Source organism: Aristolochia californica, unplaced genomic scaffold, assembly GCF_029961685.1.
Source record: "Aristolochia californica isolate CCGP_79_NKW_82.1479 unplaced genomic scaffold, dmAriCali1.0.hap1 SCAF_12, whole genome shotgun sequence".
NCBI classification, from domain to species: domain Eukaryota; kingdom Viridiplantae; phylum Streptophyta; class Magnoliopsida; order Piperales; family Aristolochiaceae; genus Aristolochia; species Aristolochia californica.
Window position 1 is genome coordinate 25781555 of NW_027181793.1, and position 27988 is coordinate 25809542.

The following is a 27988-nucleotide window of genomic DNA, read 5'->3' on the forward strand; positions in this document are numbered from 1 at the left end:
TTAATAAAATAATAATAGATTTAACTTTATTAACTTAATTTTATTTAACTTTCTAATTAACAAAAATAATAATTTAATAAATAAAATAAATTATTAATTAATTAAATATAAAAATAATATACCTAAACAATCATGGTTACTTAAACTAAAGTAAAAAATAGAAAACATCAATAAATATATCTACATAATTTATTATTATAAATAAAGAAAAATGAAAACAAAAACTTAAAATATAAATTTATATTGAAACACAAAAATGGAAAATATAAAATGTTTTTTTAACAGATTTAGTTATAAACTTAAGGAAATAATAAACATTGATTGACAATAATTAATAGATTTTAAAGTATTTTTAGTTTTTAATGAATAGATTAAACATACATATGTTGAATAGAAAATAAATTGGTAAAAAAATTCAAACAAATTAAAATAAAATAAAAAGTAATATAAACTAAAACAAAAAATTAAATAGAAATAAAAAATAATTATTATGCAAAAAAATCTACAAACATAAAATAAATGAATAAATTAAAAACATATAATACGGACAATAGAGTAGATCTAATTTCTACTTCTCGGTGTTTTGGGAATAAGTTAAATCATGTAAATAAATTTAAAAGAGAACAAATTAAAAAAAAAACTTAAAAAGCGAGTTAAATAGCTATAAATTCATAAGAACTTTTAAAAATAAAAGATAATACAAAATAGATAACACATCCATACTATCAAAGTAAATAATTAAAGTTAAATTAAATGCAAAGTTAAAATTATGTAAATAAATAAAAAAGAAACAAAATGGTTTAAAAAGTAGTAATCATTTAAAAAAAAAAAAAGAGTATGAGATATTTTAATACAAGTGAGCATAGATTAAGAATTCTTTTTATATACTAAAAGCAAAAAATAAAAAAAAATTATTTTGCCATGTGACTAGCGTGAGTCACGTCGGATCTTCTTCCTTAACTAGCATAGTGGGTGGGAAGAAGGTTGTATGAAACAGAGAGGGGAATTCGAGCGACAGCAGAAGGAAAAAAGCTTGGCAATGAGACTAAGTGGCGATAGCAGGGCAGAAGCGGTCAAACGAGTCCGTCCAAGGAAAGGACAGGGACCGAAACACGACGAGAGGGAAGGGGGAGAAAATCAAAGGATTGAGAGCGATAGGAAAGCGTCAACGATGAGGAAGCTCGGATTTCAGAGGGTCGAGAGAGGAGGAAGCAGCGTTGAGAGAAAGCAACTGAAAGTGACATAAGAGATTGAACCCTTTGGATTTCAATTTCACTCGTTTTACACGGGAGCGAGTGAAAGTGAATTACAAGTGAGCGAGTGAAAGTGAATTAAACTTGTAAATTCACTTTCACTCGTTGAGCGCATTTTAACAATTTTGGATAAGTGAAAGTGAATTCAAATTTACTTTCACTTTCCCTCATTGTACACTAACTGGCCCAAAAGGGGTTATTCTATCGTCAATACATGATTTATGAGTTACCAAAAAATAAACCTATGACTCACGAATGGTAAATCTCTGGGAAGACGAAGGGTGATTGGATGAAGGAGAAGATTTATGAATGTAAACCTGCTCGTTAAATGTCCTAATTATTTTCGTGGAATTCCGTTGCCTATGGCCCCATTCGGTGGTAGCTTTTTGTGTTGGATTATACAGCCATCTATGAAAAAAAAAAATCACCATTGGAATGAAAAGGTTTAATTTTCTCCGGTCTCCAGCACCTTCAGCCGCTCTCATAATTGGGCCTTGGAGCCAGTTCTCCACAGCCACCCAAAAGAAGAGCCACCGTATCTTCGTCCATCAATAGTCGCACCGAATGAGCTGCTTCGTCCTCCTCGTGACTTAACAGCTTTTATGTAGTGTGCCTGGAGATTTTTGCTGAACGGCGTTTCAGCCTGAGACGAATCATTACTGTGCACTCATGCTAGAACAGATGACCTGCTGAAACTGGTGTCAGAAAATCCCGAATCTCCTACGAAGCGATTGTGAGGTGGGGGCTATGACAGGATCCCGGGAACCCAGCAGCCATTTGGATTCTGTAATGACAACGGACAAGTTCTCGAACAACAAAATGTGTTTTCCTCTGTAATGAAGCATTAATGAAACCCATTCAAGGGAGTCGTAGCCCGGGCTTTCAAGTCTCATAAAAGCTTACCATGATTCCAATGCTTGGGTAGCTTGGGAAGCGTACCCATGATCTTTTGAGGGGTAATCAGCACAAGCTTGCTTTGTACAGGCAAGGATACCTTGAGCTTCAGTTTAATGGTTTAAACAGCATCAATCATTACCATCAAATAAATAAATAATTTAATTGACCTTATTTCAATTTAATAGCTGCCAGAGAAATCGTTTAATAAATTAATTGTAATGTTTTTGTTTATACCGGAAACAAAAAGGAAAATAGAGTAATGTAAAAGTTCTCATTTTCTTATCCACTTTGAGAAAAATTAGGATACAAATTTCTGCGTCCCCCCTTAACGAACACAAACGTGAGAAAAATAAAGTCAAATCAACAATCCTATGTTACACTAACAGACCGTGGAAAGCTAATGTCAACGATCCCAAGGAAAAATCGAATGTTGGTTTTTTGACATGAGCTAGATTTTGTATTATCAGTGTGAATGCTCGTTAAGGTATCCAACTAACGTAATTATTCCTTTTTTATTTGTCAAAACGACCTTTTTGACATTGAAATATCTACTGCCTATTTGAGACATCTGACCTTTATCTACTATTTGGGATTCTAAGCCCTTTACAATTATTAAAACTTTAAAAAGGCTCCACACCTCAGTACAAATACGTTAATCAAGGATCCTCTGTGAGACCTTCCGCTTCAAAATTTACTCGTCTTGAATGGCTCCGTTGCAGTGCATCCGGACCGTCTATTTCCCTCTGTTCGTTTTCAATGCTGGGGCCCATATGATCTTTTTCATCGTGCTAGGAGGTCCAGCCTTTCCTTTTCTAAGAATAAAAAAACTAAAATATAAAAAAGACTCATGAACGACGGCTCCGATTAACTGAATCACGTGCGCCAGTGGCGTAGACGGCCCGCTACTTAATTTAAGAAAGCGATGTTTCGTGTTGGCATGTTTTCCCCGTTTGAGCCTATCCAATCTCTAAACTCCATTCTTCGGAAAGGCGTGGTCAAATTCGGAAAACCAGTTTACTAGTGGTGGGCTCAGATGGATATTACGTTGTCAATTAGCCTGGTCCGACTAGACACAGATTCGGCCTTTCGATGTTCCGACTAGTCCTCTTGCCTACCGTAGGATTTTTATGCTTTTAGAGTTCGGACGAAATCGGTTAGTTATTCACGGACCGGGACCGAAACCATTTCTCCGTCTCCACTGGACCGCTTTGTGATCTTAGACGAGACTAGGTGGATCCCAACGTCTAGTGGAACTATAGCAATTTACGATTGATCTTTCGACTTGTTTTTCGCCTGCTCCGAAAGGCCAAAGACCAGAGTGCCGCACAGTGGGCCCGCGTCGGCACAGACAACTGACAGCTACAACTCCATATCGCATTTAATCATAATTTTTTTTTAAAGGCCATGAATGCCCCAAGTGTCAGCATACGACTGGCTGTTCATAGATCGCTCCTTCCGAAGAGATAGCCCGTCGTCCTAAGTAGCGACTGATGAGTAACGAGCCACCCATTTCCAGTAAGAAACTCCAATCTCTCGCCCCTCCCACCTGCCAGCCCCTGCTGCGCTGACATTTGAGATGACGAGCGACGAGGAATCACGAGCCCCTGTGGCGGCGGCGAAGGGGTTCGCCAGAGGCTGGGGCGTGGCGGCCAAGCCCTGCGATTCGTGCAAATCAGCGGCCGCGCTGCTCTTCTGCCGGGCTGACTCTGCCTTCCTCTGTGTCGGCTGCGACGTCAAGGTTCACGGCGCCAACAAGCTCGCTTCCCGCCACGAACGGGTGTGGATGTGTGAGGTGTGCGAGCATGCGCCGGCCAGCGTCACCTGTAAGGCCGACGCTGCCGCCCTCTGCGTCACCTGCGACGCCGACATCCACTCCGCTAACCCCCTCGCCCGCCGCCACGAGCGCTTCCCTGTCGTCCCTTTCTACGAGTCCCCCACATCCGCTGTCAAGTCTAACGCTGCTGCCCTCCTCAAGCCCAATCCCGATGATGACGACGACCACGACTTCGACGACGCAGATGCCTGCCAGGAGGAGGCCGAGGCTGCTTCCTGGCTCCTCTCCAATGCTCCTAACCCCAAACTCCTCGACACGCCGGACCTCAAATCCAGTGACTATTTCTTCTCCGACGTCGACCCTTACCTCGATCTAGACTACGCCTCGTCCATGGATACAAGATTCAATATCCACAACAGCGCCGCTACCGACAGCGTCGTCCCCGTTCAGACAAAGCCGATTCCCACCACTCAGGTTCTCGTGCATGCCTCCGACCACAACTGCTTCGACACCGATTATACTCGTCCTAAACCAGCCTACAGCTATACCCCCTCTCTCAGTCACAGCGTAATCTCAAACTTCCCACTCCATATATATGGCGTCCGTGAAGATTTTCTTATCCTGAATTAATTAATTCGTTCCAACTAATTTGATACTTTTTTTTTTCTCTTGTTCGATCGACAGGTATCGTCTTCGTCTTTGGACGTAGGAGTCGTCCCCGACGGGACCGATATATCATTCGGAGGGAGCTCGAAATCCGGGATGGACCTATCGGGGAGCGCAGGGAGCACCGGGTCTGCGCAGCTATTGGGACTGGACCGGGAGGCAAGGGTACTGAGGTACAGGGAGAAGAGGAAGAACCGCAAGTTCGAGAAAACTATCCGATACGCGTCACGGAAAGCCTACGCCGAAACCCGGCCGAGGATCAAAGGACGGTTCGCCAAGCGGACAGAGCTCGAGACGGAGGTCGACCGTATGTACTCCTCCGCCGCAGCGTTGATCGCCGACACCGGTTACGGCATAGTCCCAACGTTTTGAACGACTCGGATCCAGCCGCCCGCTCGGGCAGTAATCGGCGGATGCAGGAATTCCGTGATCTAAATTTTCCCCCCTTTTTTAATGTTTTTACAAGAATCGTTCCGTCTTCCTCTTGGTTCTGCTGTTCCTTCTCTGTTTATAATGCTGTAAATTATAAAGATCCAAACTTGTGATCCAACTCGAGAAGCACAAAGCAGAAAAAGCCCTGCAACTTTTCTTCCGAGGGCTTTCCCCGTTCAACCTTTTCTTAATATAAATAAATATATTTTTCTATATGATCAGATCAGCGTTGTTATCCGTTTAACTTTTTCAAAGATCTATTTCTGAACTGCAATTGGCTGAGTTCCTCACCTCTGCGATGATGGTTCCAGTTGCGGTATCTCTGCAAAAATAAAAATAAAAAAACACCCGGGAAGATGCGGTATTGAATTGGAGACCTCACTCCGCAATTAGGTTGACAAGTGACTGCCAATTAGATGGGATCCATAAAAAAAAACCAATCTAGGGTTGTTCGTTGATTCCAATAATTGCCAAAAAGTTAGCTCCATCGGGGCTGTCCGAGGCTCTGACTTCAATTTTTTAATAAGCCAACAATTCGTCGGAAATCACGGTAGTGCCCTAGGCTTCTTTTCCCGAGTCCCCGACAGATTTTTTCGTCAAACCGTAAAAAACACAGCGAGGTACGAAATTTTTGCAAGTAAGCGTGCAGCGTGAAACAGTAAAAAACCACAGGGTATCAACATACTTAGAAGCCCGAACGTGTGACGTCTGTTACTTTTTGTCACGTGGTTTTTCAGTTTTACAGATTGCAGGCGATAGAAAAGGCGGAAGAGGTGTTGAAATCCACGAGCATGCGGTGATCAGATAACATTGTATCTTTTTATTCTTTTTTAAATCCCTACCACGTGTGAAGTAGTAGGTCCCCAGCGGTGTAACTTGGGCTGTACGCGGAGGCGTAGCCAGTAGTGGATCTTGGCGGACCAGACTCCAGTGGAGATAAGGATGGCGTCAGGATCCGGAACCATGAAAGGATATATCTCCGGTCAGCATCAGTGTGGGCTCGTCATTTAACATGGACAGATCCACGTGGGAAGCCTCAATAGGAGGATTGTTTTTCTCTTTGTTTTCGCTGTCGTTGAATCTTGGGTGTCTCGTGCTGCTCCCATGTGAAGTTGCCTTTTTAGCTGGTGGAAGAAGTCGCCATGTCGGGCGGCACCCGTGTTTTGGGCCACCTCGTTCACGTGCACATCCACGTCAAGCGCTAGCGGCCTGCTTTGCCTTCCGAGGGTCGGGAATTTAATCGGACGTAGTGGGTGGGATTCGGAGCCGATTCCAAATCCGGTATAGTGAACACATTAACAGAGCCCAAGTGATTACCAATCCGATAGACGGAGATTTCTTAAGAATTTTCTCGCGAAAGCATGGGACGTAAACAAGTGTCATCAAATGACCGTCAAATCATCCCACAATTAAGACATGGCGCATTTCTGGTTTTTTTTTTTTCTCAGGCTGAGTTCAGTGATCATTCGTCGGCAATTTCTAAAAACAGAGGTCCAAAAAAACGGCGTTTGTTCAACTGCAATAACCTTCATTACAGTTTTATATTAGAAGCTTGGATAACTGCGCATACTCCTGTCACACCAAGAAATTGTTTCAAATTAATTAGAACAGAGAGATTTCTTTACTGTCGTTTTCCACCTGATTATTGCTTTCAGCTGAAGCTGATTAACATAATGAAGAATGTAATAGTGCCTAATCCTAATAAATAAACCGTGAGATGAATTAGTACATAAACCATATATTGAAATCTGGGGGAAATGAATAAATTACGATGCATTCAGCCAAGGGAGTGTTCGTTCCTACAATGGCTCACAGCAAATCATCTACTCTTTTAGTCACAAATCTATGCAATGTTGCGTAGAAAAGATTCAAATGATTAGGATCAATAATCCTCCTCTATATCAGGACTTGTTAGGTAAATCGAAATCAATTTCGGCGGTGTAATCATCCAACTGTTCATCATCATACTCGGGAATTCTGCAGCTCTCTGTAACCTTGGACTCACATCCTTCAGTAACATGCTGCAACACCTGGAAATTCCATAACAAGGAAGAAGATGTACATTGGAAAACCATTAAACTTCCGACGCTGAAGAGGAAAAATAAGCTTGAAAACAAACTAATTTACCTCGACCATAGAGGGGCGCCATATCGAAGATTGTCTCACACAGTAAGAAGCTATAGCGACTAATCTCTTCATTTGGTTTGTGTCATACTTCCCTTCCAATCTGGGATCTGCGAGCTCTCCTATGTTTCTGGATTCCATGAGCGGCCTTGCCTGCACCAAAATTTATTTCCTGTTTAGAGGTTTTACAAATTAGAAGTTGGAATGAGGAAGGTGATTGATGGGATTCCTTACCCATTGTAGTAGGCCTGGTTTTGAGCAATCTATAGGTCTCCTGCCAGTAATAATTTCCAGGAGCAGAACTCCAAATGCAAACACATCTGTTTTTTCATCTACAATGCCATGCATGAAGTATTCAGGTGCCAAGTACCTGAGGAAAACATGAAACCTTATTAGCGGAAGGAAGTCCTCTGGTCCATAACTAGCCTATGTTTCAGTTCAAACTTGGATGTTACCCAAAAGTGCCTTCTATGGGAATAACAGACTGATGAGTCCATTGCTTTGGAAGCCATTTTGCAAGTCCGTAGTCCGTAATCTGAAACAAGAACCAAGTGAGATCACTCGTGCACGAGTTTATTGGTTTTGAATTCGGTTATCTGCCAGTGTTACCTGTGGCTCAAATTCAGGTCCAAGAAGAATATTTGATGCCTTGATGTCTCGGTGGATTATTCGGTGTTTGCAGCGCTTGTGAAGATAGTGAAGCCCTCTTGCAATTCCGACTGCAATTTTGTATCTGATTGGCCACTCTAATGATCCCGCCTTCTCCCCTGCCACCCGTTAACACATATTAGGAACCTATATGCCAAGGTAAGTCCGAAGCTAATTTTTTTCTGGAAAAGAGCAGCAGCTAAGGATTACCATGCAATGCTGAAGCCAAGTTTCCATTGGGAGAGAAGTTGAAGATCAGGTGGAGTCCATTTTCAATGCAGCATCCAACCAAGCATGCCGTGTTTGGGTGGCAAACATGCACTATTATTCCCAACTCACTGAGGAACTCTTTCTGCTTGGTTTCATCCGTGTTGTCTTTGGCAAGCCTCTTTACTGCTATGATCTGTCCATCAGTGAGATCACCTCTATAAACTTCTGAATATCCTCCTCTGCCAACTATATTATCTGACAAAAAACCAAATAGTGGTTTCAGTGGATGCTTAAGAGAGAATACATGCTGGATTTGAGATCTCGAGCAGCATTTCTTACCGGGGTGAAAGTTATTTGTGGCCTCTGCAATCTCTTCATAGCAAAACAACCTCCAGGACGGTTGTTTCTTTTCTTTGTCGGAAGAATTTTTTGCCCTGTTCTTCACATTTCTATCAAATGGAGAAGACAGGAAGGGGGCAATTAGTTTGATTCCTGACAGGTGCTTCCATTTCTTGGAAGGGCTCTTGAACTTGATTAATTCATCAAATTTTGGAGGGGGAGGAGGTGAGTCACTCATGCTAGAATCTCCCAGGCTGGAGCAATCCTCTACAGTTTGGCTCCTTTCTTCATGGCCATCTAGAACGCCTCGGGGTGAGGTTTCCGCGTATGTTCTTCCATGAGAAGAGCTCTTACTCAATGAACTGTCTCTCTTGGCTTTTGCAGTGAAAAGTTTCTGCACTGAGGTCAGAGCCTTACCTATGTGGGTTCCTTTGCCGGATCTTCTCGAGTTGGGTTGATGGTCTCCTATGACAAAGTGATAGATTTGGTGAAAGGCAGAACAGAAAACAGAAAGTACTAGGCACAAAAACAAGAAGAATGCAACAGTATTGATGATTCTAACCTTCATAACGTGTGGATTCTGAATCTGAGTTTTGGGGTGATTGACCTCTTCTTCTGATTGCAATCACCAGGCATCCTTCTGGAGCATAATTGAAGCAGTACTTGATAATTTCGAGTGAACTACTGCATTATAAAGAACACTTTGTTACTTCGCTTGAAACTTCTCCTTTGCCACCAAATATATTTACAAAACCTTCTCTGACCTCTGTGTTTGATTTTTCAAGCCACCAATTACAAGAAAATTTGCTCCTAGCGCAGCTGCATCCTGCACGAGACTTTTTCCCACACTGGTATTGATAACAACCTTAGCTTCCAAGTTCACCTGAGAATTGGTAAGATTAGATTAAGGATTAGAAAGACTTAAATATATAAAAGATAAGCCAATATCTTGATTTCTAAAATCTACCTTCTTTGATTGGGAGAAATCAGCAAAGTCTCCCAGCATTGATATCACAAACGCCTTTGCTTGGCGCAGCTTCGTCAAGTCCTTGCGCACTGTTAACACAGTCAATAAACTCGAATTAGACCCAAAAAAAACTAGAAAATTTTCAGAATGCTCAACTGGGTTGTGGAGATGATACAGACCCTCGAGAACATTCAAGGCAATGACCGTGTCATTAGGCTGGGCCGCAACTCCAATCGCCCATGAAAGAAGCTCTGTGCTTGTTTCCGCATTGAAGGGTATCCCCACAAGTATCTTATTAGCAGAAGAACAACCAGTGGTCTCCTCCATAGTTGGAAGGCACTTCGGCTCTGCGTAGAAACCATGTAGAGCAGAGAGGCGGATGATCCAATTTGTACAGCAGGAAAAGCTGAAGTGAGTGACAACTGTTTGAGCTCATTCAAAATTTCTTGTTAGTGAAGCATAAGAGACCTTTTTAAGAGTGGCAAATAGGGGAAAGGATTATCTCCTAGAGAAATGGGGTTTGTTGTTTCCGCTCATTTTTCTTTCTTTTTAGACTCTGCAAATCATTGGTTGGTTGGGGTGCTTTAGAATGGAAGCAAAGGGGGTGGGGGACATGCCTATGATTTGTCTTTCAATGAAAGCGTTCCAGCATGGGGGAGAACGCTTGGTATAGGAGGCTTTGCTACTGTGCAACTTAGTGGGGCCGCTGACACGTGTCTTATCACCTCTCAGGTGGGACCAGTAGCACAAATCAATAAGGTCTAGCAAGGATTGATGGTACAGATTAGCAGGGCGTAGGCGACACCTGTATGGGGGGTTTAGGTGGTGTGCACTCGTGTTACGTCATCAAGGCAAAAGAATAGAGCCAAACGGGCCAATCGCTGTTCGAGACACCAACAAATGTTTTTTGCAGTGTTGCACTCCTGTGCTCTAGGTTTGCACATGGCTACAAATTTTACCTGATTAATGCTCTCCTTATTATATATTAATTCATATAATATTTATTGGAGATACAAATAAAAGAAATTACGCATTTGCTTGCTTGTTTATTTTGGAGTTTACATATGTTAATTATATATTTTATAAATTTAATTGATATTATTCGATTAATACATTTTATTATTATTTAAAAAATTTCTTTTATGCATCCTAAATATATAGGAAAAGTGAGGAAAGAATTCATTTCCATTGTAGAATGTACAAAACACGTTAGTGTATTGAAAAAATTGGATTGGAAATTAAAAATATTACCTACCTAGTGAACTTTACCTTGTTTTATATACAAAACCATGGAAGAATGAAGAGGTAGGGGGAGGGGAAGGGGAAAGATGCATTATTTTTATATTTTATTAATTTAATATTTTTATTTAAATTATTTAAATTATTTATCTTGTTTTGTTAATTAAAAAGGTTAAATAAAATTATCTTAATAAATTTAAATATATAAAAGTATTTTATTAATAAATTCATTCTCCACTTTCCACTAAAATTTTCTTCCTGCACACTAACACAAGAAATTACTTTACACTATATTTTTCACGTAATATAACAAAAAAATATAATTTACTTTCGTATACACTGAGCCCCTATACATGAGTCGGTGCCTCCTTTTGTTTTATATAGAGCACATGGAGTTATGAGAACCCAAATTTCCCGTGATGCTCCAGTATATGCGCATCTGAAGCAAGAACAACAGCCACCGCCTTGAATTCTATTTTCTGCAACAGTCTTAGCCTGCAGCAAAAGTTAAGAACCGCTGCAGCCAGTTACGATCTCCCTCCCCCTTCAATGCGAAATTCACTAACTCAATCGGAAGCGAAGTGACAGTCTTATATTTGACAGCACTTACAAATTTTGATCGATGGAAAAAAAAATTCAAATGTCCACATATAAACTACTTGTCCAAACTTCGTTACCCTACAAATTTAAGCAGAAGAATGAGAGGTTTTAGCATGGAAAAACAACGTTGGATCTCCACAGAATTCAAGCAGTTCGTCTCAGTCATGCAAGGCCAGTCTCTTATCTCGTTTATGAACATGTGCGTTTTCCATCTTTTGTCCTTCCATTTCACCAAACACACCATACTCGCTTTGCTCGCCCTCCTCAGCCCGGTTTTCATCATCACTACCTTGATCAATGGCCAGCAGATCTTCCCCATACTTGATACTCTGTATCCTCATCTGCTTCATCTTACCTCCGGTCTCGTATTCTTTGAGAAGATTAGCCACTTCCTTCATGGTTGGCCTTTTCTCCGCCTCGCTCTGAACGCACAGGGCCGCGACATTTATCACTTCTCGGAGCTGGGTCTCGTCGAAATTCCCTCGAAGCCTCGGATCAACAAGTTTCTTGAACCTTTCGTTCAGTATGTACGGCTCCGCCCACTCGGTTATGGTCCGCTTGATGCCGCCTGGAAGCTTCTCAATGGGCTTTCTTCCGGTAACTAGCTCTAGCAGGAGAATGCCGAAACTGTAGACGTCACAACTCTCGGACACCTTCCCCCACATTGCGTACTCCGGTGCGAGGTAGCCGAGGGTGCCCTTGACGCGAGTCGTCATGTGGCTGACGCCGTCGGGGATCAACTTGGCGAATCCGAAATCGGCGACCAGTGGTTCGAAGTCCGAATCGAGGAGAACATTGCTTGCCTTGACGTCTCTGTGGATTATGTGGGGTGTCACCTCATGGTGCAAGTACCTGGAAGAGAAAAAGACATGTTAATTGGGGTTGATCAGTTGATCATGTACCGGGCTGTTCTGCCATTAATTGATGAGTTTTCTGTGCCTTTTTCTACTCTGTAAAAGTACTATCAGAAGATCAAAAAAGGAGAGTGGAGCTTACATTAGGCCTTGTGCAGAGCCGAGAGCAATTCTCATTCTCGTTTTCCAATCCAGCTGCTTTTCACCGGCGAATTGGCCATGTAGGTGGGAAAGCAAACTAAGTTTGGGCATATAGTCGTACACAATAAGTCTTTGGTCTGCTCCGGCGCAGTATCCTCTCAGACCGAGGAGATTCTTGTGACGGACCCTCCCCAGAACTTCGACTTCGACTGCAAATTCCATCTCGGCTTTTAAACTCATGGCCTTCAGCTTCTTCACGGCGATCTGCACTCATCACCGAAGCGATGGTTAATTCGGATAAGAAGTATTGACATGGATATATTATCTGCTGCTGCTTAAAGAACACTGAAAGGAATCAAACCACTGTAAGTAAAAAATTAGACCAACTCACTTGCAGCCCGTCGCTTGTTTTCCCACAATACACACTTCCAAACCCTCCTTCTCCGAGCTTGTTATCCTCACTGAAACCATTTGTTGCAGTATGCAGCTCCTTATATGTGAAAATCCTCCACGTACTACTCCCCGCGTTGTGGCCGAACCTGCAGAGACGGAACGAAGCTTCAGAATTCTCAATAAACCACTAGATTGTGCCGGAACGCCAGAGACGTACTACGACTCCCTTGATCAACCAAGGTCGCCCCACGCTCACGCAAAAACTTACCCTTCGTTGACCTTCTCGTCCCCGCAACAGCTCATCACTGATCCCATAGCTTCCCTGAATCCCGGAGAGGTTCAGTTGATCTTGCTTGATCTCATCTACAAGTCGACCTTGATCGAGTTTCGACACAAACAGAGATGGTCTTTTAAGCTCTGGCGTGAGAATTTCAGTGATTCAACGCAGAGAATCGGCCGGCGGGCAAGCCGGCCGCAATTTAATTACATTTTTGCTCAACGGTAGGACCGAAGAAAACAACGAGAATCGAGGAAACTAAAGTAGTATTAAAAGAAAACGATTAGAAGTGAGCATAACGATTTGTCTTCGAGTTACAAAAAACCTCACTCTGACGCCATTTGGAGCCAGAATCACATTGTTTATTTTCTTTACGAGTAAAATAATTCTTCCTGTCTAAACCCAACAAGAAAAGACAATTAAGAAGTTTATTTTATAGACGTTTATAATAAACAGATTGAACTTCTCCGGTCCGTTTGAAGTTTGGTACGTTGAGTTGCCTTATTCACAGATGCAGACAAGTTCCCCCTCTTCTACAAGGGCAAGAACAGGGCTCCTCCCCTTTCCTGATTTATTAATGAAGATTTTAATTTTTTACAAAATGATCTTGTCCCCACTCAACTAGCAAATAAACCCGATTGGCTTTGATTCAATCAAACCCAATAACTTCAAAGGATCGATTTTTGTAACATTGCTTTTAACAAGAGAGCCAGAAACACGATTCTTGCCAAGCATGAAATTACCAAATGGCACTCAGTTCGCCACTTTTTGGAGTGAATGGGGCATTTCCATTTTTATGCCAATTCTCCTGTTACCTGCGTTACACCCTCAAGTCCATTCGTGCAGGTCACATGTGATTATAAAATAGCCAAGATACACAAATGAAAGAAATCTGATAGTGATAGGCATCTGTAATAAAAAAGTAAAGCTCTCCAGTCTTTTCAATATTTAATAAAAAAGGTCCCAGGCTAGAGCTGTCTGCACTATGCAGTACTGCGGTCTGCATGCATTATTCGTTCACAAAGATGAAGAAGGTCGCTTTACTTAATCGGCCAATACACGTGGACATATATATAGACGTCGCTCGAACAAAATAGAGTTCTTCCAATCTCAGACTTCCTCCATCCGCGAATCCACAAGCTCTGGTATTCGACGATTCCATCCGGCAGCAACTCGCCTCTATTAATTCCTACATCTCAATCAGCTCCGAGGACCCCGTCCTCTGCGGTAACTCCTATTTCTATTCATCTATCGAGCCGGATCTCTGTCGCTGGATCCGTCATCTTCTTTTCCCCTTTTCTTTCTTTCTCCTTGATGGCGTAGTCCAACAACTCGATTTTTCAGGTTCGTTTCCTCATCGAACGACTTGGATTATTGGCTTCAGGGCGCGATTTTGCAAAAAAGGTTCTTCCTCCCTTCTTTTCTGTTTTTTTTTTTTTTCCTTTTTTTTTGAATTTGGATGGGCTTACGTTGAATATTTGGTTCTTGAACAAATCATTGGCATTTCATGTTTGGATCTTGTTTGATGTCTCATTGGTTTAGTTTAGCTTGTGAAAATCTGGAGTGGAGGTTTGTGAAGACGTCTTCATTTGTGTCTGGATGAGTTGGGAATTCGATTATGGTTTGGCTTGGCCATAACTTTGAAGGTTGTCCTTATCCATTTTACCAGTAGGTCTTCGTATTTGGATTAGGTAACTGATCAAACCATTCGCTTTTCATCCTCCTCTAGACAACCTTGATGAAGTGGAAACATCTTATTATTATTATTATTATTATTATATAATTTTTGTAATCTTGGCCTCGAAGTAGTAGGTTTAGCTTGAGAAACTCAGAAAATTACAAGAAAGATTTTTACTGTATAGTGCTCGTGTTTCAAGTCTTCCGCTGTTCCTAGAGTGCAGAAGTCTGTAATATTCCGTTTGTCTGGATTCATCATAAAGTTTTAACAAATGAAGAATGGGATGCAGTGAAGTGTCTCTCAGTAACAACAGCAGTGAGTAGTAGGAGAAGGAGGATTTCTAAAATGTATCTCAATAACAATAATGGTGAATTAGATGAGGATATCTTCATGTATTTAAATCTTATAGGGAATCCAGACAAATTAAATGATGAAGACTTCTGTTCGCCATGAGCACCTCGCTCTGGTAAACTCCTTCCCGTTGTAATTTTGGGTCCCTGACCCTTTTGTATCATGTTATTAGTGTTTTACCTGTATTTAATAAAGCTTGTCATCATTTAAAAAAAAACACTTCTGTTCTTTAGGAACACGGTAGTTCTTGAAATATGAGCTCTATAGTCTTGTAGTTTTCTGAATTTCTGAAGCTACATCTCGTACTTCAAGGCCAAGTTCTAAATTCCAGTTTAACAAAAAGATGCTGCTGCTCACTCAGTCACTCGCTTCTCACATGTACATTTATCTATGTGTCTATCTACTACTTATGTATTAATATCAGGACTAGTCATCATCAAAGGTTTATCCCTGCTATTTTGGTGTTACTACATGAATTATTCTCTGACATGCTGATGTCTTCAGGGTAACTTGACCCTTAGTCATCCCTCTTCAAGTCTGTTCGTATCATTGTTGGTCTTCCCCCTTTTCTTGATGGTCACTCAACTGATAATCATATGACTCTTTTCATTCCCATTCTTGAGTATGTGCAAGCCATCTCAAATTGCTTTCTCGGTGTGACATATACTTTTGCTTCTCCAATGTCCTTTAGTATTTACGTTTCTGTTATAGCGACTGACAATATGGATTTCTCTACAAATAATTTGCCTTGGTAGACAGTTCACATAAAATGATAAAGGCAGAAAAGGAGTAATTAGGAGCCACATTTCAGCATCACTCTAACATGCCCCCCAACCACCACCCACTATCACAAAAAAAGATTGTGAGATGTTATTACATCACATATTACTCAAAAAAAAAAAAAAAAAAAAAACATATTACTGCTTTTTTATGAGATGCAAGATGGACTTGATTTTTGTCTTTATTTTTACAATTATTGACTGGATGTTGATTTTCCTATAAATTTTATATTTCTTCTCGAGAGTTTGCTTGCTGTCATAGAAATTTTTTTATGGAGCAGGAATATATTGTCAAATATGTTTTGATTTTGATGTCTTTTACAAGTTGTATAAATGTCTTAGGCTACAATAGTTAGTTTTTCTCTTTTTGATCTTCTGTGCATGCTGCTTTTGCTAGTTATTTTCATTTGTTTTGAAGGCTAGTTTTCTTTTTTCTTTTTTCTTTTTCTTAAGCAGGTAATCTTTTTAGGGTTCTTTTTTATTTTTTATTTTGAGATGTTGAATGCGTTAAGTATTTTCAGGTTCTTTTGCGGGGTTTCACCTTCATGTATGGCTTTTACTATGTTTTTATGTCTCTCAAGGTGGTTCCAAATGCTTAGCTAGTTCTTACGTGTTATCGAACACAGTAATGGATTAAATGTCTTACATGATGATTGATCAGGGGGTGGGGAGATGCACAAGGTGAAAGAATTGGGCAATACAGTTTATATTCATAATAAAGAAGATATGTTTTCTGGGGAATGGTGCTGATTAAGTTTTACATGCACTGTCTTTAGCACGTCCATGGCAATGCATGTCATAATTTTAAATGACCGCTGAGTTGATAAAATCGAGTCCTTAAACTTCATTGCATCCACTATTTTTTCTGAAAAATGAAATTTTGCATCTGCTGAATATTGTACCTTGCCTCACTGTTATAGGAAGGAGATGTCTTCCCCAAGCAAGAGGAGAGATATGGATGTCATGAAGCTGTAAGTCAGTTGTCTTGTTAGATTTAGAGTGAGAGAGAGGGAGTTGTCAGTAGGGCTTTTCAGCTTTTTAAATGATGATTAACTTCTGAACTGGTCTGCTGTTCTTTAAGGATGATGAGCGATTATGCTGTGGAGCCTGTCAATGATGGTATAAATGAATTCAATGTGGAATTTCACGGCCCAAAAGAAAGTATAAAATTTTCACCCTTACTTCCCTGCTGATTTTTTTAATTATTTTATCATTTTTTCCAAGTGATGGCTGCCTGGACATACCAGAACAGCAGAAAATTTTAGGATTAACAAGGTGTTCTGGTGGCACTTAAACTCCAGTGCACTTAATGGAATTGGATAATAAGAAAAGAAAATTTTGCTTCATCATTTTAGGGTTGGTGGGATTATTTGGGATCAAGTCGGTGCTGCTTGTCACGGGTCCAAGGGGCAGGTGGTCTCAGTCAAGCTGAGACCATGGCCCTGCTTGTGGATCAACTAGTTCTCTCAATATTTCTCCTCTCCTATAGTTATTGGAGATTCTGCCATGTTAACTTTTTACAATCTCAGTTTTTTTTTTTTTTTTTTTTTTTTGCAGGCATTTATGAGGGTGGGGTGTGGAAAGTTCGAGTAGAGCTGCCTGATGCTTACCCATACAAGTCCCCTTCTATTGGCTTTTTAAATAAAATATTCCACCCTAATGTTGATGAATCGTAAGCTTTTAATTTTGTTGTTCAATTTCAGTAATTTTATTTTGCTAAAGGTAAGCACCTACTTTCTCTTATTTTAAAATTGCTATGATTTACAGGTCAGGTTCTGTGTGCTTGGATGTTATCAACCAATCCTGGAGCCCAATGTTTGGTAGTTCCTCCTTTTCAGATTCCTTTCGATAGTTTAGTGTAGAGGATAAAAAGGCTACTGAAGTCCAATCAATGTTGGTTGCACCGCACCCTCCTGTTTCACAGTTTAGAGGTCAAGATATTGACTAGATCAATTTTTATTCAGTACAATTGTATCTACAGTTATCTCCATTTTATCGTTTAAAAATGAAAAGGGTAAGGAAAACAGATATGAAAATCAAGCATGGATAGAATAGATTTAGAGTCCATCTCTCTTTTCTTTCACATCCTGATTAAGACAATTTTTTGACTGAAACAAGAATTTGGTCATGTAATGTTATGGGTTATATGTATGTTGTACTGTAGTCACTTGAGTGAAAATGATGGGGCATCATTCCTCACAGTTTGAATGTCTACATCATATCTTAGCTTTGCTGATCTATTATGTGACTTATGGATATGGGGCTGCAGATCTTTTGAATGTATTTGAAGTGTTCCTTCCGCAGCTATTACTTTACCCCAATCCCACAGATCCATTGAATGGTGATGCAGCATCATTGATGATGAAAGACAAGCAACAATATGAGCAAAAAGTCAAAGGTGCATATCAACTTTTGGTCTTTCCCGAGTTGCTCTATTATAATTGTGAAGTTGTTAAAGTTGATGAATTTGATGCTGGAATCCTTACTGGTGCTTTTGACTGGTTCTGTTTAATAGGAAAACCATTTTAAGGTCTAGTTAACAGAAATCTAAATTCTTAACTAATAATCACTGAGAACAAGATATTTAAATTTCAAAAACCGATTCGAACCCCTAGAATGTTGAGTACTGACAAATGATCCATCATCAAAGGGAAGCCATCATCTTGATATGTTGGTTTTAAGAATACAGCTCAAGGGTATTTTGGTCATTTTACATGATTTAATATTTTATATTATGGCCCCATCTTGTTCAGCATGTTTGATTGAGTCTATGTACAAATTTTATATTCATAGGAAGAGTAGAATGGGAGTTATAAGGAATAAGTGTTTTCTATGTAAGAGGGGCATTTTTATCATTTCTTTAAATTGTGACTTCAACCTAAATAAATAGCATTGGGGTTCGTGCACAACCCCCAACGCAGCTCATTAAGAGCTTTGACATCTGTTCTCTCTTCTTTCTCTCTCTAGATTTTTCACACTTTTTACATGGTATCAGAGCAATGATCGTTGCTGGGAGTACATCTTAGCTAGAAAACCTCCTCATTATCTAGATGTCTTGATAAAATCAAGGGTTTGTTAGATGTCCTCGGTGACTGGTTGGTAAAAAATCATTTTTTCTTCCTTTTCTTATGCCATAACCTTAGGGTTATTGGTTCTATCATCCTTTAAAAGATTATTCATGCTTCAATTGCCCTAAAAAGGGTTTTATTTTGAGAGATCTTTGGATATGCATCACCTATCCCTAGACCAGTGCATGTATCATTAGTCTGCATGCTAATGTTAGCCCTAATTGTGGTCTATTCTTGAAAGATCTTCTATCTATTTGATATATAGTGTTCATTTGAGCATATATTACTTGTGCACATCTCATTCCTGCCCTAACCTTAATTTTTACTTTGTGGGGCTCACATCTATGGAATTTGCAAAAGTGTTTGGATATTGAATTTGAATTTTTTGGGGATTCTATACTTACTCTATAGAATTTGCTCACATGTTAGGTATGCCATTTTTGTTTTCTAGCATGAAAGACACGTCACATATAAAACAAGTAAATTTAGCTAATGGGTCTGTTTCCTTAGTCCAGGGTGTTGGCACTATTAACCCTGCATCATTCTTGTCTCCTCAGTCTACTTTACTAGTTCCTAAATTTTCCTTAAATCTGTTGTCAGTGAGCCAATTAACTAAGTCTATGAATTGTTCTCTAATGTTTTATCCAACTCATTGTTTATTTCAAGATCTCGCGACGAAAAGGACAAATGGTTCTGCACGTGAGAGAGGTGGTTTGTATTATTTGGAGAGCCACTTACCAGATAATACACCACATGCACTTCATACATCTGCTACCCCATTCCAGTGACATTTATGATTGCATCATCCTTCGCCAACATAACCGATTCAAGTCTTTCTAGAATTCCTTCCAATCTTACCTTTCAGTGCGGGTCGTGTCAGTTGGGCAAGCACCACTGGAGTTCCTTTCCAGCCTCACATAATAAGACAAATCAAGTATATGAGGTTGTTCATCCAGATATTTGGGGTCCTTGTTCTGTAACGAGTCTGTTAGAATTTAGGTACTTTATCTCATTTATTAATGATTCTAATAGGTGCACTAGGGTCTATCTTCTTTGAGAGAAATATGAAGCTTTTGATATATGCAAACTCTTTTACAATGAAATAAAGTTTCAGTTTTCGGCTTCTATTCATATTTCGTATACTGACAATGGTCTTGAATTCATGAATCATAAGTTTTAAGTCAAAATCAAGGGATCATTCATGAAACCTCATGTGTGTTTACTCCATAATAGAATGGAGTTGCAGAGCATAAAAATCATCATCTACTACAAGTAGCTCCAATAATGAAGTTCCATATGAAGGTTCCTCAGCATTTTTGGAGTGATACAGTATTTACTGCATGTTACTTGATCAATAACATGCCTTCATCTATCCTTGAAGGTAAAATTCTCATTCAGATTTTGTTGCCTTTAGCTCTATTTTTCCTCGTGTTTTTGGATGTGTTTGTTTTACTCTTGTTATGGGATCGTCCAAAGATAAGTTATCTCTTCGTGCAATTAAGTGTGTTTTTCTTGGGTATTCTCATACTCAAAAAGGGATACAAGTGTTTTTGTCCACCTACTAGAAAAACATTTGTATCCGCGCATGTCACATTTTTTTAGGATACTCTTTTCTTTGAATCTACTACGTCCATTGATGTACCATCTTCTTCTCCAGTTTCCGAGTCAGTTATTTTTCTGCCGGTGGATGATTATTTTGGACCTACATGGAATACTATTGTTGAGAAACCCTTGCAGGTATATCAACATCGACAGGAAGGAAAGAAGGGCCTGTGCTATCTCAAAGAAATTATATAACCGATGTGCTATATGAGTGTAGATTATTGGGAGCTAAATCAATAGATACTCCGATGGAAGTTGGAATCAATCCACACGATGATCAAAGCATAGAATTGAGTGATAAAACATTGTATAGGAGATTGGTTGGGAAACTTATATATGCCACAGTTACGTACCCAGATATATCCTTTGCAGTAAGTGTAGTTTGTTAGTTTAGGGATGACTCACGGAAGATTCATCTCGAAATAACTTAGAGGATATTGAGATATCTCAAGGGAGCATCAGGGAAATGTCTTTTCCTTAAAAATAATGGTCACTTGAAAATTGAAGCCTTCTCTGATGCTGACTATGTTGGGTCAAAGACAAACAGAAAATCAACTATAAGTTACTGTCTTTTTGGGTGGCAAATTAATCAGTTGAAAAAAAAAAACAGAATGTTGTAGCTAGATCCATCGTATAAGCAGAATACAGGGCTATGGTATATACTGTTAGTGAGCTCATGTGGGTGAGATCAGTATCTAGGGAGTTAGATTTCCATCAGAATGAAGCCATGATTACGTTTTGTGATACCCAGGCTGCTATATTTATTGCTGCCAGCAATCCAGTTTTTCATGAGAGAACAAAACACATAAAGGTGGATTGTTATTTTGTTAGAGATGTCGTGATGAAGAAAGATGTGATCACTCCCTATGTTCATTCGGCTTATCAACTTGGATATATTTTCACCAAAGCATTAGGGAAACATGAATTTATGAACTTTTGTGACAAGTTGGGCCTCATGGATATATATGCCCCAACTTGAGGGAGAGTATGAGAAAATCAACTCAAAGGTATTTTGGTCATATAATATTTTATATTATGGCCCTATCTTATTCAGCATGTTTGATTTATTCTCTGTACAATTTTTTATATTTATAGTAAGAGTAGAATGTGAGTTATAAGGGAATAAGTGCTTTCTATGTAAGAGGGGCATTTTTGGTATATCTGTAAATTATGACCTAAACCTAAATAAATAGCATTAAGGGTCATGCACAATCCCCAAAGCGGCTCATTCGGAGCTTTGGCATCTTTTCTCTCTTCTTTCTCTCTCTTTCTCTCTTCCTCTTCTCTCTCTCTAGATTTTTCACACTTTTTACATTGGTCATGTGTAGTCTAGGAACTTCTGTTTAAATTAGGTTTCACATACCTTCGTTGGGAGGTGACTGGGAAATGAACCAAGTATTCTTGAGTCCTGAGCTAAAGTTCCTGTCTACTCGATAGTGACTGGATGTTTGCATACGGATTTGTTTTTCCTCTTTATTTGTTCATAGCCTTCTAGTTAATGGCCACATGAGTATCAATTTGTGGTGGGTTCTCACTTTATATTTGTCAAAAAAAGAGTGAATTGATTTATCTAGCTACTGAGGGAGTCTTTGTTTTAGATGCCATCAACAGAAGTCATGATTTCCTTAAAAAAAAATAAAAAAAATCATGATTTATTATATTTCTTTCATTCAATTATGGTAGCAACCAATTGCATGTAAAATTTGGTGCGACTTTTGCAGTCGTAGCACTGTTATCTGGTACTCTGCTTTTAAGAATTAAGTTTTTGATGATGTTTAGACTTCTTTAGCAGCATTTAGGGGAGAATCTCTAGCAGACAGATGGGGCTGTTTCACCTACACAATGTTATTGTGGATAATGGCCAATTGGTGAAGCTTTTTCCTTGAATGATTTTTCACATTGAACTTTTTTTATGTATCTGAGCCATCACTTCACAATAATGTCAAGGTTTAGGAGAAGTTATTTTTCTTGCGCATTGATGTTGTATGAGACATTAAGCAGTCTGCAGATAAAACATTATAGAAGCTTAATTGTTTCCATGTTAGGAAGTTTTGTGCTTGGCAATGACTTGAAATTTTACTTTTTTCCTTATTGAAAGAAAAAGGCATGATGTATGCTTTCGTATAATGACTTCTACTACTACTGCAAAAGTAATTCAAATTTGGATATTATTTTATATTGCATTTGTTTGTTGGATAGCTGTTGTGCATATTTAAAAATTTGTCAAGCTACTGCAAAAAATGTTTACTACTCAATGTCTCATGAACTTATTGATGGAAGGAACAGAATATTGTGAGCTTTACGCAAAGAAAGAGAGCATCACCAGCACTGCTGAAGAGAGCAGTGATGAAGACATCAGCGATGGGCAAAGTACACGATCTAGTGATGATGAAGTTGCAGGAGAAGCTGACCCCTGAGGAACTCTCACTTATGAAAGTTTATTGCGTTTAACACCATCAATTTTCATTCCATGTCGTTCTGCTTTTCCATTTGTATAATTTCCTATATCTAAGTGGTTGTAAATTGTTAGTTAGAAAGGGATTTCATGCTCTCAAAACTGAAGTGTGCCATCCACCTAGCTTTAGATGTGTCTGGATGAACAATGGAAAATTTTACAAAATAGAAGCTTTCAACATAAGACTTGGAGTGTATGTTTTTTCCATTTTTCTCCTGTCACCATTCAATTCTTTACTTTGATACCCGTTTTGTCCCCTCCAGATCCTGGTCATGCAGATGTTGAAGGGAATGGTCATTAATAAATGAATAAATATGAAGTCACACAGGTCAACAGCAATTGAGGATGGCTGGCCGTGGAAGTGCCACCATGGGCAAGAACTTCAAAAGAGAGAGAACGAGGAGGAGAGAGAAAAAAGAAGAGGGGGTAGTGGCAGTCGGTGAGAAAGGGGGAGAGCAGTCCAAAATGCCAAAATCTAATTATGCTACTGCTGTTTAGTCGATTAACAATGGTCTTCAGTTCAGCCTTATTATTTCCAAAAAATCAACACAAATGCCATAAAAACTATGTTAGATGTTTTCCTAATGACATAGATACACCCTTATTATTGGATTGATGTCTATCATTTGTTCTTGTGCCGAAAGATCCAAATTCTTTTCTAGACCTTGATGTGAGATTGATTGAGCTGCATTCTCCGTATCTTTTCCCTCTCATCACTGAGAACAGTCGAATTATTCTGTCCATGCTATCTAATACCGTACTCTCCATTGGGAAATCCATATTTAGAGTTAATCGCTGAGATGGCACGGGGAGAGGATATCAATTATCAAAGCAGGAGAAGAAAATATCAAATATGAGAGAAGGAAAGAGATGAGAGAAATGAATAACCAAACGCTACTGTTTCTACACTGCAGGATTGCTGATGGGTTTCTCATTCTCACTTCTTGTCATCGTGTAGAATCTTTTAATTGCTTGAAGGAATTCTCCTGAGAATTAAAAGTCCTCTGTTGAATAATAAAATCATTCGCGAGAACCTCTGTTAAGGCATTAAATTCGTAAACATTGTGATTTGAGAGGCCACTTCAGATCAGACTTCATAAAAACCTTTATATTGTTCGTAATAACTGTTGTGACCATTGCTGAAATAGTATATTTAAAAATGTCGTAGAGCATAAAAAAATCTGCTCAGAAGAGCCTGTAAATCGCTGCTCCTGGTGATGTCTACACGGCCAAGATGGACAAAAAACTTTTTATCTTAATCTTCGCCTATAAATATCCGCAGCAATATGCAAAAGAAACTGTAAAATTCAACGGCCTCTAGTATCCTTCATATCCAATCACCTCCTTTTGCTAACTTGAAGATCAGATTCTTTGGTTCCTACCTCAACAGAGGAAGACGCGGAGCCTGCAAGGCTGCTTGGTCCAGCTTGATCGTTCCGACTTTCTCCAACCGCACCAGCCTCATCTTCACCATTATGGGTGTTAATGGTTTCATCGATTACCTGAGCTTGATCATCATCGGAACTCTCGACGTCACGTATAGAATCATCTGCAGGCTTAACAAGTTCGACTTCGGCGGCGATCTTTGCTCTCTTTCGTTCCTCGTATGAGATGTTGATCAAGTACAAAACGACTGTCACTGCTGAGATAGATATGGTGGTGAGGTAGATGAAACGGAAGCTACTGATGGAGAGTTCGTAGTTCATGTCTGTGGCTTCAAGTGGGTCTGGACAAGTCATGTTTCCAAACCATTTATTCTCTATTTCGTTCATCCTATACTGATTAAACTGAACAACGGCTCTCGAAACGTCGGAGACCAGGGGCGAACCTATTGGGAACGCCTGGAAATCAGCAGAAGACGCGTGAGATTGCAGCGATCAGAGAGTCATTAATTTGGAAAATTACAGAGCCACAGGGACAGAAGGTTACAAATGCAAAGCCTCCCGTTCGATAAGTCTTTCCGGCCATGGTGTAATTGCGGCAGTACTTTTTGAGAAAGACTTTGATGTAAGGGATCTCATCCACTATCGCAGAAACTCCACCGTTGGGGCTTCCCAGATTGAGGGCCTTTACGTATTCTTCAACTGAAGGGTAAGGTATGATATTTGATTCGTCTGCGCCTTGCTCCTTGAGGAACTCCAGCACAAAGGATCCATTCTGGCACCCAATGTTCTCTTTGTTCTTAATAAGAGTTTGAAGATCAGTCACCTTGGGTCGAAGCTTCTCCACTGTCAAAATGGAGGTCAAGTTGGCGGCATAACTTGTCACAAGAACGAAGATGACAAAAGTCCACAAGCTGCTGACGAATCTCGAGTGGTTGGTATTCAACTTCTCTCCTGCACCCACGGTACTAATTAACTTTTCTCTTACAGTCATGATCCATTCATAAATTAACTATCATAATCGCGAAACGAAAGGTAAAAAGAACCTCAGGAAGCACAAGAAATATTTATCGACACAAAATTTAATGGCCACTTACTATTCGCAAATACGAAGATGGTAAAGGAAAAATAGAGGATTTTTCCTACTTGTTCTGGTATCGTGCCTTGGAATTCCTCGTTCGTTGAACGCTCGAAAAACCATATAAGAACTCCCTTGACCACTGAAATTCCTGCGGTAGCAAACCACAGCTCCATTGAAAATGGAGCCAAGAACCACAGAATTTTCTTGGTAACATCGGCGTCCACAACTGGAACGATCATGGAAATCCCGGAGTCTGTGAACGGTTGGCTGAAATCCACATAATTTGATCTGTTTGCTCTGATAGTTGTATCTCCTACCACCGCGTCGTACCTCTGCTCTTCCACGAGATCAACAAAACAAGCTAATCAAAATCGATTGCAAGGGGGGAATTGTAGATACTCCAGGCTTCTCGAAAAGCAATACCAGATTAAAAAAAAATAAAAAATTATACTCTCCCCCACCTTGAGGAACACCTGATAAATCAGTTCGTCGTAGTAGCCTAATTCTTCGACGTGACCATTATCATACGGTTGAAAATCCAGTTGCACATACGGCATAGTCTCCATGACGGTACGGAAAATATCAACGACGTAACCTTTGGTGGCATTAGGTTCCAATTCCACCGCCACGAACTCGTTGTAACCAGTTTTAACAGGGACACCAACCCTCAAGATTGTGACATTCGTAGCGGTAGGAGATTTCGGAACTATAGTGTTTCCGCCAGGCCATATAATGCTGGCGAGATCTTCAGCGTTGGTAGAGTAGTTCTTCTCGATGCTCAGAACGCGAGAGAGACCATAGCCAGGTGTCCAGTAACCGACCTTCCGTCCGGCACCGTCGTTCACCACATTTATAATCTCAAAGGTGTTGAAAGAGTTCAACTCCCCTTCTGGTAAGCTAATCACCCCGCTCAAGCCATTGAAGCGCGTGGCCAAGAGGGCCTGTAGAAGTTTCGGCCCAACTGGAGACACTTCCATGCCCATTAATTTCTTCGAATTTGCTTCTGTTGGGGGAATGGGGTGAAGAATCGGCGAGACTCCGGGGGAGAAAGCTTTTTCAGCTGCCAGTGCGATTGCCCACGTTGCATCATAAGCCCATAACGCATGCACATCAATGTCGGATACATCTGCCTCGGGATGTTCCTTTCGGAATTTACGTTTCCACCGTTGTCGAAAATTGTCCAGAAGTAGGGATTTTGGCACATGTGTTTTGATTCCAAGAACACCTTCCATGGAGTTCACCACAGCAGGATCCATGGATTTGACAAGATTGGCTAGTCTGGACGTTATGATCCATGCATACCCATCTACCATCATTCCTGCCTCGTTTGCTAGCCGGAAAAAGCTTCCACCGAGCGAAACCGGCAAGTGAACGATGAAAACCCTGACGGGCAGATCGGATAATTCATGCATAATTTGACGAATCGCGGCCTCATCTGCTGTTGATGGGAGCGGGATCCTGCGAAAGATGTCTGTCCCAACTTCTTGGATGGCATCAGTGAGGTAAGGTATTGGGCCATTTCCACTGTAGCTATCGTCATGGATGAGGATCAATTCTTTCCAGCCAAAAGCTTTAAGAATTGATGCAATAGGCCTCGCCTGAGCAGAGTCATTCTGTGCCATACGGATGAAGTAAGGCGTTCGGGATGGTGATATCAGAGAGTTGACGACTGAGAAGGAGACGATGGGAACATGAGCTTCGTTTCCCATGTACGCCAGGAAATCTGCCTCTTCTGATGTTTGAGGCCCAATGATGGCTTCCACACCAACTGTTTTCATGAGCAGCAAGCCTGCAAAATGAAGGAACAGATCAAGCCACTTATTTTCACTAAATTCATCACAGGAATCATTAACGAATGTCTGGTAAAAAGTGAGAAATGTTCCATAAATACACGGTAGGCGTTAGGATTACCCTTAAATTTCTTCCCATCTTTGTTCATTGGACTGCAGATGGATTCTTATCTCTTTAAAATTTCAGAAGACTCTAAAAGAGCTGTATCATACCTGCAGAAGCGGCTTCGACGACACTTCCTTGGGAATTCTGATCATGAAGTATAAGACGAGTCCGATAATCCCTGCCAGTAGTCGTATAAAAGTCCTCGACAGCCATGGAAATGGAGCTGTTATTCACAACTCCATCAAGTAGTTCAAGGTCCAAAATCACTCCAACATGGACATCCACATGCCCACATGTGATGGAGATGCCAAGAATCACCAAGCAAAAGATCGAGAACGAACGAAGCTTCTGCTCTGCCTTCATTCAGCGCGCATCTGCAACAATGTTGGACCAGAGAGATGGAGGTCTTCTTCCTAGTAGCTTCCTTGCGATTAATCAATTTAGCTTCGGCGGAGTAACTCAGCACGAATAACTTTTTCAAGTTGACCAATTCTTCTGAACAGGCATCGAAGCAACCGGGCCAGAAGAAAGCGACATGATCATGTTATTTTTGAATATACTTGTAGTTGTTGACATGGAATCGTTTTTGGAAACCAGTGATCAGGCCAGAAGAGGCAACTGGTAAGAGCCCAAAAATATGTCACTGATCATGAAAGAATCACAAGCATTTCTTTGCTCTTTCTCTGAATCCACCAATCGTTCTTATATTATGAGAATGAAAACTGACTTTTCGACGTTTATAAAAAAATCCAGAACGTCGACTTCAAGTTTTCAATCGATAAACCCAAAGCAGGTAATACCGAGATGATCTAGCTCGTCTCGGCTTCTGAATCTGTGACCGCTAAATTGCAGGTCAACTTGGCTGATAAAAAAACCTCGACA

The 27988-nt window shown here is 40.2% G+C and overlaps 5 protein-coding genes across 6 annotated transcripts; 2 read left to right on the forward strand and 3 right to left on the reverse strand.

Moving 5' to 3' along the window:
- Positions 1-3643: 3643 nt before the first annotated feature.
- On the forward strand, positions 3644-5243 carry LOC137945379 (zinc finger protein CONSTANS-LIKE 4-like). The gene is made up of 2 exons (XM_068791250.1): positions 3644-4491; positions 4609-5243. The coding sequence occupies exons 1-2, from the start codon at positions 3727-3729 to the stop codon at positions 4960-4962; spliced, it is 1119 nt and encodes a 372-aa protein (XP_068647351.1). The 5' UTR covers positions 3644-3726; the 3' UTR covers positions 4963-5243.
- Positions 5244-6678: 1435 nt separating this feature from the next.
- On the reverse strand, positions 6679-9644 carry LOC137945378 (probable receptor-like serine/threonine-protein kinase At5g57670). Its single transcript, XM_068791249.1, has 11 exons — positions 9490-9644; positions 9311-9399; positions 9108-9226; positions 8906-9027; positions 8344-8808; positions 8005-8259; positions 7756-7913; positions 7602-7681; positions 7381-7516; positions 7150-7299; positions 6679-7052 (listed from the first exon to the last, which is right to left on the reverse strand). The coding sequence occupies exons 1-11, from the start codon at positions 9635-9637 to the stop codon at positions 6924-6926; spliced, it is 1851 nt and encodes a 616-aa protein (XP_068647350.1). The 5' UTR covers positions 9638-9644; the 3' UTR covers positions 6679-6923.
- A 1663-nt stretch (positions 9645-11307) lies between these two features.
- On the reverse strand, positions 11308-12852 carry LOC137946774 (PTI1-like tyrosine-protein kinase At3g15890). Its single transcript, XM_068793079.1, has 4 exons — positions 12806-12852; positions 12536-12683; positions 12146-12408; positions 11308-12001 (listed from the first exon to the last, which is right to left on the reverse strand). Exons 1-4 carry the CDS (start codon positions 12850-12852, stop codon positions 11308-11310), a joined length of 1152 nt encoding a protein of 383 aa, XP_068649180.1.
- Positions 12853-13899: 1047 nt separating this feature from the next.
- On the forward strand, positions 13900-22964 carry LOC137945401 (ubiquitin-conjugating enzyme E2-23 kDa-like). Of its 2 annotated transcripts, none has more exons than XM_068791277.1 (8): positions 13900-14041; positions 14159-14218; positions 16543-16593; positions 16704-16783; positions 17180-17294; positions 17390-17442; positions 17892-18020; positions 22573-22964. In XM_068791277.1, exons 3-8 carry the CDS (start codon positions 16550-16552, stop codon positions 22707-22709), a joined length of 558 nt encoding a protein of 185 aa, XP_068647378.1. In that variant the 5' UTR covers positions 13900-14041; positions 14159-14218; positions 16543-16549; the 3' UTR covers positions 22710-22964. The 2 variants fall into 2 exon arrangements, with proteins under 2 accessions (XP_068647378.1, XP_068647379.1); XM_068791278.1 differs by having other exon boundaries at positions 13904-14041; positions 22579-22960.
- Positions 22965-24084: 1120 nt separating this feature from the next.
- LOC137946775 (glutamate receptor 2.7-like) lies at positions 24085-27469 on the reverse strand. The gene is made up of 5 exons (XM_068793080.1): positions 27214-27469; positions 25672-26999; positions 25276-25542; positions 24677-25141; positions 24085-24588 (listed from the first exon to the last, which is right to left on the reverse strand). Exons 1-5 carry the CDS (start codon positions 27467-27469, stop codon positions 24085-24087), a joined length of 2820 nt encoding a protein of 939 aa, XP_068649181.1.
- Positions 27470-27988: the final 519 nt, after the last annotated feature.

What these genes read in the sequence shown, in the direction of transcription:
- LOC137945379 (XM_068791250.1), top strand. Translation starts at nt 3,727, where the DNA reads ATGACGAGCGACGAGGAATCACGAGCCCCTGTGGCGGCGGCGAAGGGG. An exon ending in CCCCCTCTCTCAGTCACAGC is followed by an intron (nt 4,492 to 4,608) that starts GTAATCTCAAAC and finishes TTCGATCGACAG; the next exon opens with GTATCGTCTTCGTCTTTGGA.
- LOC137946775 (XM_068793080.1), bottom strand. Translation starts at nt 27,469, where the DNA reads ATGAAGGCAGAGCAGAAGCTTCGTTCGTTCTCGATCTTTTGCTTGGTG. An exon ending in AAGGCACGATACCAGAACAA is followed by an intron (nt 25,142 to 25,275) that starts GTAGGAAAAATC and finishes CGATTATGATAG; the next exon opens with TTAATTTATGAATGGATCAT. An exon ending in GAACGGGAGGCTTTGCATTT is followed by an intron (nt 24,589 to 24,676) that starts GTAACCTTCTGT and finishes GCTGATTTCCAG; the next exon opens with GCGTTCCCAATAGGTTCGCC.
- LOC137945401 (XM_068791277.1), top strand. Translation starts at nt 16,550, where the DNA reads ATGTCTTCCCCAAGCAAGAGGAGAGATATGGATGTCATGAAGCT. An exon ending in ATTTCACGGCCCAAAAGAAA is followed by an intron (nt 16,784 to 17,179) that starts GTATAAAATTTT and finishes TTTTTTTTGCAG; the next exon opens with GCATTTATGAGGGTGGGGTG. An exon ending in CACCCTAATGTTGATGAATC is followed by an intron (nt 17,295 to 17,389) that starts GTAAGCTTTTAA and finishes TATGATTTACAG; the next exon opens with GTCAGGTTCTGTGTGCTTGG.
- LOC137945378 (XM_068791249.1), bottom strand. Translation starts at nt 9,637, where the DNA reads ATGGAGGAGACCACTGGTTGTTCTTCTGCTAATAAGATACTTGTGGGG. An exon ending in CTTGGCTTCAGCATTGCATG is followed by an intron (nt 7,914 to 8,004) that starts GTAATCCTTAGC and finishes AACGGGTGGCAG; the next exon opens with GGGAGAAGGCGGGATCATTA. An exon ending in GGCGCCCCTCTATGGTCGAG is followed by an intron (nt 7,053 to 7,149) that starts GTAAATTAGTTT and finishes TGGAATTTCCAG; the next exon opens with GTGTTGCAGCATGTTACTGA.
- LOC137946774 (XM_068793079.1), bottom strand. Translation starts at nt 12,852, where the DNA reads ATGGGATCAGTGATGAGCTGTTGCGGGGACGAGAAGGTCAACGAAGG. An exon ending in AAACAAGCGACGGGCTGCAA is followed by an intron (nt 12,409 to 12,535) that starts GTGAGTTGGTCT and finishes TGATGAGTGCAG; the next exon opens with ATCGCCGTGAAGAAGCTGAA. An exon ending in GGCTCTGCACAAGGCCTAAT is followed by an intron (nt 12,002 to 12,145) that starts GTAAGCTCCACT and finishes TTTCTCTTCCAG; the next exon opens with GTACTTGCACCATGAGGTGA.